The 12,300-nt window shown below is 35.9% G+C and overlaps 1 protein-coding gene across 35 annotated transcripts in view; it reads right to left on the bottom strand.

The window, feature by feature from the left end:
- RALGAPB (Ral GTPase activating protein non-catalytic subunit beta) overlaps positions 1-12,300 on the bottom strand; it is a 121,605-nt gene that overhangs the window by 49,569 nt on the left and 59,736 nt on the right. For all 35 annotated transcript variants that reach the window (XM_081557158.1, XM_081557150.1, XM_081557160.1 and 32 more), the window contains 5 exons: positions 11,030-11,216; positions 8,027-8,158; positions 3,474-3,652; positions 2,005-2,153; positions 1,661-1,877 (listed from right to left, as the gene is read on the bottom strand). In XM_081557158.1, coding sequence (XP_081413284.1) covers positions 1,661-1,877; positions 2,005-2,153; positions 3,474-3,652; positions 8,027-8,158; positions 11,030-11,216 — 864 coding nt within the window. The remainder of the gene's footprint in view (positions 1-1,660; positions 1,878-2,004; positions 2,154-3,473; positions 3,653-8,026; positions 8,159-11,029; positions 11,217-12,300) is intronic.

Here is a 12,300-nt window from a genome sequence, read left to right as displayed (position 1 = left end):
GGTTGAACCACTCTGGATTCAGGGATTTTAGTGTCAACAGCTTGATACCCAAAAGTTACACTGTAGAAGCATTATATCTTAGTGAAAATAAATATATGACTGACTTAATCTAGAAAATATAATACAATAAACATAAACATGGGTCATAAAATTCAAAATATAAGGCACATGAACATAAGAAAACAGAAACCAAAAAGCTTTTTAAGTGTTTTCATTTAGTCATCAAATAAATACATTTACTTATCCATAAGTCAAACTTGTAAATAAAATATGAAATGGTAGAATAAAAGGTATCTGAATTTGAACAAAACAAACAAGGAATCCCTAAACTCAATCATGCAACCTCAAATTATATTCCTGAAAATGCCTTTATATCCACTACTCTTCTAAATTATTTAAAGATTTGTAAGAACATTCAGAATAATTATATGTGTATAATGCTAACAGCCATAGACCATTAGTTCTGAGATGATATTTAAAAGAAAAGAATTCATTTCTGAGAGAAAGCAACAGACCTTTATGGCTATTTTATTAGTTTTATCCTTGCAATCAACACTCTCCCCAGAGATGCATTGTGTGTGATAGTCACTCAGTTGTGTCTGACTCTTTGTGACACCATGGACTGTAGCCCACCAGGCTCTTTTCTCCTTGGAATTCTCCAGGCAAGAATACTAGAGTGGGTTACCATTCCCTTCTTCAGGGGATCTTCCCAACTCAGAGATAGAACCTGGGTCTCCTGCATTGCAGGCATATTCTTTACTGTCTGAGCCACCAGGAAGATGCATAATCTAATGCAATTAGGCATCCTTTTATCTCAAGTTATTTCCAACCCCAGGGGAAAAGTGCTTCTCTTACCAATCAACCAATATTAATTATATTATTACATAGAGCAGAATTAATGCATAAAGCACAGTGCATGGTACAAAGTAACCACAGCTCAACAAATGTTAACCATTATTATTATTCAGCTCTATTCATTGTCATATTCAGTATATTCTATAGGACCCCACCCTCCCATCCTGCACCCTAATGCCACTACTTACAACTATAATGGTAAGATGACATAGATCAGATTTAGATAAAAGTTTCATTTCTGTAATAAAATCTAAATGAAGATATCAAGGTTGAGTTATTAATTCTTTATTAGTCTTATTTACTTACAGAGCAAATGATATTTTTTAAAATGTGCCCTTGAAATAAACTTTTCTAGACTAAAACCTAAAAGGATAGTTTTCTGTGAAGCAGAAATTTGGTTTATATGTAGTAATAAGTGAATGGCTGTCAAAATCTAAGAAAACACTTCTTGCGAATCAAGTTCCGGTCAATCGTATTTAATTCTTTATATCAATAGTATTATCCTGGCTGACATGAAGGGAACTTCCAGGTCACCTACTGAAACGAATCTGATTGAACAAAAAGTGGCTAGCCTGAAGTGTGTCTAATAAAACCAGACAAAAGCCAAACCTCGTAGAATAAACATGAAAAGGACACGTAGGAAAACGTTCAAAACTACTTCAGCTGGAAGGGGTTAAGCACAAGACACTGTGTGGTCAGAGACAGAGAGCTTTTTAAGATACATATTAATCTTGCAGGTAGGAAAGATTAAAAAGAAAAAAAAGGAAAGAAAAAAATGATAACGTATTTCTTGAGCAATATTTACCAGTCATGCTGCTGTCTCTGTTTATCCCATTATGAAGTTTACAGTGAACAAATGCTGCATCAAATAACCATGATCCAAAGAGATTCAAGATGCTGTTAACCTTTGGTCTCCGGGGGGCAGGCAGTGGCCGGGGTTCTGAACTAGTCTGATTTGGACTTGACAGAGGAGAGGTGGAAGATGTCTGATGCTGAACTTTCGAGGCGTGAGCAGTACTAACCTGTTAGAAGAACAAAAGAATATAGCCACAGTCACAAGAAGTTTGCAAAAACAGCAGGACTTTTTAAAAGGATGGCTGATTAAACAGTCAATTTTATACGGTTAATAATGGTGATGAAAACTCTTACTGTGCTTGTCTTCATAGTGGCCTTATTCACAGTAACAGCCCGGTGCCTCCGGTTATGTGGTGGGGTGGTATTGACAGCAGTGCTCTGAGGCATACTCAATCTATTCACGGGTGTTGGAGGAGCACTGTCTGATCGGGGTCTAGAAATGCCTTTAAAGAAAGACAAAAGGAATTATTCGTCATAGTTCAAAATACGTGGTCAGGAAATCTTCATCAAGCAACACCGGTGAAGGCTCAGGACCAACTAGGATAGCAGAGACTACAAGCTGCCTCCCAATTGCCATCCATTCTTTCTTCCTGAGTTACAGGACACAAAACTTAGCTGGACGTGGCTACCTAGAATAAACAACTACATTCTGAAGGCTCCCTTATGGCCAGATGTGGCCATGTTCTGACCATAGAGAAGTGGGTGATTACTGGGTGGGTCTTCTTCAAAAATCTTTTAAGTGTCCTTTTAAGGACCAATCAAAGGTAGATGCTTCTTCCTTCCCAGTTACTAAGAGGACGGCTGGAACTCTTTCAACCATCATGGCCCATGAGAGTATGCACAAAGGATGAAGAGCCGGAAGATGGAAGTGCCCTGGGTTTCTGACAATGGTGGAACTGCCATAGCAGCCCCATACAGCTTAGCCTGGGGCTTAACACATATGAAAATAAGCTACCCTGTTTAAACCACTGGTATTTTTGACCAAGTGGCAGCCAAACTTAACTGAACTAATGTACTACCTCTGTAATACCTCTGTAATATATTAAGTACACATAACAAATGGTTTTTAAATGACAGGTATTACGTATCAAGGGCTTCCCAGGCGGCACTAGAATCCGCGTGCCAATGCAGGAGACGTAAGAGGTGCAGGTTCGATCCCTGGGTCAGTAAGGTCCCCTGGAAGAGGAAATGCCCACTCCACTATTCTTGCCAGGAGAATTCCATGGACAGAAGAGCTTGGCAGGTTACAGTCCATGGGGTCGCAAAGAGTCGGACACAACTGAGCATCTGAGTACATTAAATATCACTGTTCTTTAACAGGTTAAAAAAATTCTGACTTTTCATGTGAAAAACAGTTTAAAACAACGTTTCACAAAAAGTATAATTTGCTTCCTAATGATTCATATAAGAATGATACCTAATGCATTTTAATCTGTATTTTCTAGGATTATTAGTGAAATGACACTTCTCTCTTCTGCAAATCATTTATTCATAGCCTTTGTCCACTTATCTACTGGGTCATAGCCTTTGTCCACTTATCTACTGGGTCGTATTCTCTTCTCTTTGCATTGCCTGATCTATTCAGCATTTATATAATAATAACAAAAAACCTCAGGCTATTACATTAGTTGCAAATAATTTTTCCTAGTTTACTACTTGGCAATCAAATCTCTTCATCTTTTTCTTTGGGCTGTCCCCTAATAGTCTCTAAAACCAGACTCTAGAGTTATCTTCAAACATCCAGCAACATACACAAAATTCACCTAAGAATGCATCCACCAGACAGCTGATTCCACGCATGGCACGAAAAAATATTTGAGGCAGATGTTTAAGGCAGGGATACTGATTCAATTCTTGTGGCATTCCGCTCACATTTAAGAACTGTTCCTGAAATTTGGGAGTAGAGCTTATAATGGCTGGGTTACTCAAATCCACGGGATTACTATCAAAAGAGAGAGCAAGAATTAATTATACATTTAGAAATTTCTTTAGCAATAAAATGCATGCAATCTAATTTTAAAAACAGGGCTGTGTGTACCTATTTGACTCAGAGAGGAGATGAATCTGTGTTTAATAGGCTAGGGAAGCAAACATCAACTCTACAGAAGACCTGCAGTGTGCTTACATGAACTTCATTTGCCTATTCAGAGAATGAGAACCAAAATAAGACTAGAAATCTTTAATTTTTTAAAAGTATATATGGATATATTTTTATATGTTTGGAATTAAGCAACAGAATGATAAAATTATAAATAAACATACAAGAACCCCAAGAAGAAAATTTTACTTTAGTATTAATATTTCCAATTTTTAAAAAACTGTGTGAAAATCGGGATTAGTGCTTACGTTCTTGTGCACGTACTCAAGTCATACATTTTGATATACTTAAAACAACATATTTGGGCTTGAGTATTTCCAATGAAAAACAGATTTATATTTTCACTCAAAATAGTCTGCTTAAGTGTCCGTTACACAGCCTTTCCAACTCAAAGTAATAATGTTAGTTAACACATAGCCAGCCACTTGGAAAGAACTTCCACTAGCTACAAGATCAAAAGAATTAGGCTGAGAAATATAAATCAGTGGTTTATAGAGGACTGGGGCCTTTGAAACCTTTTTCCATCCAGTTAGACTCTTAATTTCAAGTAAATGAAAGTGAGGACAGAGGAATGTGTATGCCTGTATGGAAAAGAGCTTCGAGTATTAGTATATTGTATCCACAGAACTGTAGTTCACTCTGTGGGGTAGAGAAAAAAGAAGCCTCTAAGGACGTCCCTGGAAGTGCAGTGGTTCAGAATCTGCCTTCCAGGGCAGGGGATGCAGGTTTAATCCCTGGTTGGGGAACTAAGGTCCTACGTGCCTCAGGGCCAGAGAAACAGAGCAGTGCATACGCATACGCACAAGAAGAGCAAAGCAGCCAAGAGAGACACATGATAGAGCAGCCTATCCCAAGGCTGCCCAGATCCCTCCAGTCACGAGTACTGAATGTTCACTGCTTCCCGATGCCCAGTGAGACCTCTCTATCATCACACAATCCCTCTTTTTCACCAGCATTTGTTCAAATTCCTATTCTGTATATCCAAAAAAAAAGGGGGGCTAAAACACTCTTTCAGCTCAAGAAGGACAGAGTATGAAGAGATCAATTAATAGTGAAGGAATAGGGGCTTCCCTGGTGGCTGAGTGGTAAAGAATCTGCCTGCCAACGCAGGAAACACAGGTTCAATCCCTGGTCTAGCAAGATCCTACATACCATGGAACAGCTAAGCCCACACACAACTATAGAGCCTGTGCTCTAAAGCCCAGGAGTTACAACAACTGAGCCCACGCACTGAAAACTACTGAAGCCCACACACCCTACAGCCTGTGCTCCACAAGAGAAGTCATCCCAATGAGAGGCCCATGCAGTGCAACAAGAGTAGCCCCCGCTCACTGCAACTAGAGAAAAGCCAGTGCAGCAACAAAGACCCAGCATAACCGAAAGTAAAGAAATAAATAATGAAGAAGCAGGAAAAGATTATCTAAGAACTACTACTAAAAAAAAGAACTACCATTAAAAAAGATTCTACTACTACTAGAGTTTTACTGGTGGCACATTTCAAACTCTTAAGGAATATATAACTTTCATACAACAGAGTACAGAAAAAGATAGGAAGTTTCCTAAGTTTTTTAAAGTTGCCAAAATATAAATTAGTCAAAAAACAGAAAGAGGGACAATTTGGGAAAATATTATAAGAACAACATTCCATAATCAAGCAGAACTTATCTTTAAAGGATGCAGGATGATTCAACATTGGGGAAAAAAATTAACACACTATCAATAGATAAAAGAAGAAAAGATATTTAATTGCTTAAATGGATCCCAAAATATGACTTGAAAATAATTCAGCACTATTTCCCATTTTATTTATATTTTTAAATTTAAAATTCTTTAATTGCTTATGAAATCAAGAACACAAGAAACAGTAACCATCTAATATTAACAATTAATACCTCATTCAAAATTTCATGCAGTAGAGGCATTCAAATGAAAATCAGAAAAGAGGGATGTCAAAACAGTGTCATTTTAACACAACAATGTTGTAGAAATTCTGACCAGTAAAACAACATACAAAAATAATTGTAACAAAAATGGCAACTTTTCAAGCACCTACCATATACTAGATGCACTGTTTCACATTTTCTTCAGTTCTTATAACAAGATGGATACTATTATTATCCCCATTTTATAGATTAAAAAGAGACTGAGACTCAGAGAGACTAAATTGCTTGCTCAAGCTCACAAAGGATAAAGTAGTAGAATATGAACTCATATACAGGTCTTACTGCAACCAAAACACTTTTAATGAATTACCACAGACTCAAGTATAAATTACTAGAAAGGAGACATTTCTTATTTGCAGATATGTGCAAATACATGTGCCCATTATATCTAGAAATCTAAAAAGAATCAGTGAAACACGGCATTTTAAAAGCCCAAATATAGTATATAAAAGTATAATAGGTAAAACATTTTCTTTACAGCAGCAATAGCCACTTGTAAGATTTAACAACAGGAAAAAAAAAAAGTTAGCCTTTCACAACATCAGCAATAAATACACAGGAATAATGGCAAAAAAGAAAAAAAATTATGCAGATGTACAAAACACTTCTGCAAGATATTTAAGATTCTTAAAAAGAAAAATACCTACTCTTGAAAGGCAACCACAATATATTAAGATGTCAGCTGCTCCTAAATACAAATACAAGCTAATACAATTCTCATCTTTGGCAGAGATGAGAACTGCTTAGCTGTTTGGTAATTTCTCTTTTCCTTCTATGTTCTCTTGTAATTTAATGTGGCATATGTGAGTTCCAGCCAAAGCAGTGATTCACATCAATTTAGGAGCTGGTCTATAAAAACTTTCTACATAATTTTCCTTGCTTTCTCTTTTCTATCTTCTAGCCAGATACAGAGGCTTCTGCCTACAAAGTTAATGCCCTAATAAAGCCACATGTTGAAGATGCCGGAGTCTTTGCCAGCCTGAGGCCCTGAACAACTACCCAAGCAAAGCTGCTCCTTACCCAAGGCTTTCATGAAACATATCGTACTAAGTCACTAAGATTTTCAGGTTCATCTGCTAAAGCAGGACATGTTCCTTACCCTAATTAACATATACTCTAAACCCCAACAGGTTTTGTGAAGTTCTTCTCTTCACATGTGCTTTGTAACATGTCAAATAGTTTATAAAATTCATCTAAAACGTTAAACAGGCAAGAGGGATTCTTAAAAATACTCTAAGAAATGGAAAAAGGGAAAAAGTCGTTAGTTCTACCAAATACCAATAACTATAGAAGGTTAAAGTAATTAAGTGTGACTCTCCTATAAGAATGAATGAAAAGATCAATGGAATAATATGCAACCCAAAGACAAAACCCACACATATAAAGGAACTTAATGGCACAAAGGAAACAAAGTCAGAAGCAGTGAGTATCGATGAATATCTACCTGATCAAAGTACACACAAGACTTTCTAATCTTAAAGGAAACAGAAAATGGTTTCAGAAAAAGGTAGATGTAAAAAAATAAACTAAAATCACTGGAAGATGAAAAACAAACTACAAACTGAAAAATAAAATGACAGAAAATAGTTAAGATCCCTAATTTATAAACAGGTCATACACAGTAATTCAGAATCACTAATATACAAACAGAAAAATGAGGCTCATCAAACCAGAAAGAAAAGATATGCAAGGAAAAAGTTTATGAATCAAGACAGTACACAACAGAATTAAAGTTCCACAGAGCACAAGGATGGGGCTAGAAGAGAGAAAGGTAGGAAGCAATGAAATCGAATTGAAAACAATATCATAAAGAAAGAAAGAGCACAAAGTAGTATTACTTTTAGCAATTTGTCCCTCTGTGAAATTTTATGGTGTTCCCTTAGTGGAATTTTATACAAGGCTACCAGAGGAGAGGCCTTGAGAATAAGACTGACCAATTAGTGCTGGTCACAGAGAGGAACAAGGTAGTCTTCAGCCCCCATAGAATGTGACAAAGTCCTGGAAGAGAGACTGTCACCCAGGCAGCAGCAATAGGCAAGAGAACAAATACTGCACCTACTGCAGGGAACAAACTCCTAGAGAGTGTGGCCCAAGAGCAGCTGAGGAGAGCCTGACCCTGCCAGGATGAAAGGGGCATGTGACGCAGATGAGTGTTTTGTCCAATTTGGCTCCATCTGACCCGTGGGCTTAGCAGCCACACTGTGAACTCCAACAAGGAGTTCCTGCCTAAGACATTTACTGGGTAAGGACACATGAAATACAACAACAAGGGTACCTTAACATATGTAAAAAGCGAAACCATGTCTGTGCAACACACTCATTATCCATTTCAGGAGGGATCAGACTGGCATCTTCATCGGGAACTTTAAATGCAGGAAATGAAGGACCATATGTAAAGCGTAGCAATCTAGAAAATCAAACAAACAAAAAAATCACACCACTAAGTTCATTTTTAACAGAACTGAAGATACATACCTTCAAGCATTAAAATATAGTAGGAGAAATACGATAGGAGAAAATAGATGAAACTTGTATTATACCCCACTGAGGTGAATAAAATAAATGAAAACCCTTTTATAAAATAAACTGGAAGAGGACTTTCAGTTTTGTAAAAATTATTTTAAAATATTTATTTCTTCATTTCAATAATTAATATCATTTATAGTTTAGTTCATATATTTATGTTATATGATTTATATTATAAATTTGTTATTTACTTATATGTTTTCATTATAATTATAAAATAAGTGATTTCATAAATTAAATATTGCTTCTCATATTATAAATTTTAATACATCTTATTATATATAACATAGTATGTAATATACAACACTGTATATAACACTTACACAGAATATAATTTTATCATGTATACTATAACATAAATTACAAATTATATATAATTTTATAAAATTACAAATTATTTAAAATTTTAATTTATAACTGCATATAACAAATAAATAAATCATATAATCATGCACAATTATGCTTATGTTGATTATACAGTCATATAATATAAACAATAAATTCTTTTTTAAAAGATTCATCACACTACAAATACCTTCAACACAACTAATTTATTATAATTTATTCATAACAACTGCAACATAACTTTACATGGAGTTTAGAATTTATGGTATGTGTCCCATAAATTGAATTTGATAATTCAATTACTTAACTAAATACTATTATTCCAAATGTATTAAAACTATTCAAAGCCCTTTTATTAATCTACTATACTTAGAATAGATTATGATCTACTATAGCTAATCTAAATATATCTTAATAAAATAACCAGAATACATACAAAGACTAAGTGTAAAGTACTCGCAAATCAACAATATTTTTTCTTTTTTACTTTTATACCCTCCTTTATTTTAGCTTTTTTTGTTTTTTTCTGCACCACTGAGCGACTCATGGGATCTTATTTCCCTGACCAGGGACTGAACCCAGACCCTTAACAGTGAGGGTGTGGAGTCCTAACCACTGGACTACCAGGGAATTCCCAACAATAGTTTTTAAAAGGAAAACACAGAGAACAATTTAAATATCAAAACAGCAGAGAAACTATTAAATGAATTATAATTCCATTTATATAATGAAAAACTATAAGGCCATTTAAAATAGGATCTTGAGATCTATGTAAGAAGAAAAAAGGTACATGTAATTACTGGGACAAGAATCAGACATCAAGTTAAAAAAAGCAAGTGACACTATATAGAATAATCTCAAATTGATTTTTTTAAAAAGATAGAAAAAATATATTCAAAGATTGGTTATTTGTAAGTGGATATTCCCCCTTATGTCTTCCAAATTTTCCATAATCTAAGCATGAATTGCACTTTTATAATCAAGATAAAAGGATGTATTATTTAAAAATAGATTCATAATAGTGACATTCATATAGACATACCAGAATAAACAAACAAAAACTCATCTTAGTTTAAATGATGATAAAGATATATAATTAGCTCATAAAAAGACCAATGTACCTTCTGATACGTAATACCACCTATAAATTATCTGTTCCCACCTCCACCACTAACCCTCCAATTAAGTCTAAATCAGATTAAGTCTCCAGTCTCCTGTCAGATTAACCACCAGCTGACAGGAAATATAAGGGACAGAGGAACATATTAATTAACACAACTAAGACATAATCAGAAAAATCCAGAATGTGAAGCATTCAATAAGACAAAACAGCCCAGTTCAACAAAAAATCCTGCAAGGAAATAAAAATGAGAGAGCAGGAACCTACAGTTTAAAATAGGTTTAAGAAATATGTCAACTAAATACAATGTCCAAACCTTGTCTGTGTTCTGATTCAATGGAATTGACTATTATAAAAAGTTGAGACATTCAGGGACATCTGAACACTCAATAGCTAAACAATATTAGAAAACTGTTAACATTTTGTTCATGTGTGATAATGGTATTGTGATCATGTTTAAAAAAGAATGCTCAGCTTTTAAAGAGTTATATATTAAAAGAAATGGAAAAAAAAAGTCTGAAAAAAATGAAGCCTGATGGTTTACTCACAGAATAGTGATGATATTATATATAAATGGCTAAAAAAAAAAAAACCCCAAAACAAAATCATTATTATAAAAAACTGCCTACTTTGGTTACAGATGAGAACATTATAGTATGGTCCTATTTCTGTAAAATTATGTATAATAAGATTTCTCGTGAACTTAACTCTTTCTGTTATAACTTTCTTTGGTTTATTTTTTTTTAATAATGATCTTAAACATTTTGGACTTCCCCGGTGGCTCAGACCGTAAAGCGTCTGCCTACAATGCGGGAGACCCGGGTTCGATACCGGGGTCGGGAAGATCCCCTGGAGAAGGAAATGGCAACCCACTCCAGTATTCTTGCCTGGAAAATCCCATGGACAGAGGAAGTTGGTAGGCTACAGCACATGGGGTCGCAAAGAGTCAGACACGACTGAGCGACTTCACTTTCACTTTCTTTCTAAACATTTTAATAATTAGAATTAGAGTGGGATTTGGGGGGTGGGAATAGTAGGGCTCAGAATTCATCTGCCTCTCCAACATACTTTCTCAATCTAAAAGGTTTTAGATTAGACAGACACTAGGCCAATTGCTATATCTATTTTTAAAAACTGATTGATTCTATTAACTAAAGTATAATAATAAGAGACACAGAATAGAGGCTTTTACCATGTACTCCATAAATCCCAAAAAGACGCAGAATGAGGGGAAGGCTGCCTGCAGCCAGACAGATGAAAGGCGGCAGGTTGCTGACGGTCACTTACCTCGAGGTGAGCGCACAGATGACCTTGCTCCACTGCTCCACCACTGCCGGGTGGTGCCTCCAGTTCGCCACCATCTCCTTGGCTGTTTTCCAGTAAGGAGGTGTTGGGAAGCACCGCGTACATGCTAGTAACCAAACCTCAAAGAGAACACCAATCAACTTCTCTGCTAGATTCTCAGCAATGCCACCTTACCAACGAAAAGAAAACATCTTTGGCATACTTATTTGTAAAGCAAAATCTTTAACTCACTGATTTGGGAGAACTGGTCAAAAAATTAAAATAACTGCAATGTTAAGTTTTGACTTTCAAATAACCACTTAAGAGTAAGAACAAAAAACTACTCTTAGGAGCTCTTATGAAGGAAATCATAAACACATCAACCCATTATCACGTGGGACATTTTCAAGTGGCCCTGCTGGGTTCTTATGGAAGATCTTAACCTTCCAGCAGTGAGACAGGAGCACACAAGGAAGAAGGGAAAGGATGAGTGCCTACAATGAAGGAGTGCTATTAGTCAGTTTCTGTGCCACACAGCTCAAACACGTGACCTCACATTAATTCTGCAGGGTAGGTTTTTATATCAATAATATCTATTACCAATTATCAATTATTTCCATTTTGAAGATGAGAAAACAAGTTCTGGAAATTTAAGTAACTTGCCCAAGTTCACACAGCCAATAAGAAAAGGAATCTGAACAAATACGTGAGACTTCCTACCTTCAAACTTTGCTATAAAATGCTTCATGTGTTTGAAAGCCACCCTTCAAGGGAGAAGGAGACAAAGAAGGGAGCCAAAGGACTGGTTCTGGCAGGACAAAGCCTCAACCATGAAAACAGAGCTGCTGCTCGGTTCCAAGCCTGGGAACTAAGGAGAACAGCAGCGGTCTATACTCTGCCTAGCCACAGAAGGCAAACTTTGGATTTCCATACAGAACGAAAAGTTCTAAGGATTTCAAATGAGCAAAAATGAAGTTTCAACAATAATAAGCTCCAGAAGGGGATGGATGGCTTGACTTATGGTGCTGAATCTCTGGCATGGGGATTGTTTAAGCAAGAGGCACACTACCTGTCTGGCTAGCTCATCACCAATCCCAGACAAGGTATTTCTATTACAGAGTCCCTTTCAACACTAAAATTCTTCCTGGACACTGCATTTAGGTGAGAGCACAAGCACATTCACGTGTGTTAGTAAAAAGAATACAGATGAATAAGCAACAGGGGAATTTGGAACTAGAATTATCAACTTACTGTCTTTGTATACTGTGCTATAT

This window comes from Giraffa tippelskirchi, chromosome 13 (genome assembly GCF_054371585.1).
Source record: "Giraffa tippelskirchi isolate mGirTip1 chromosome 13, T2T-mGirTip1v1.2.pri, whole genome shotgun sequence".
Classification (NCBI taxonomy): Eukaryota; Metazoa; Chordata; class Mammalia; order Artiodactyla; family Giraffidae; genus Giraffa; species Giraffa tippelskirchi.
The sequence above is the reverse complement of the archived record's forward strand: the minus strand, read 5'-3'. Positions and strand labels throughout refer to the sequence as shown.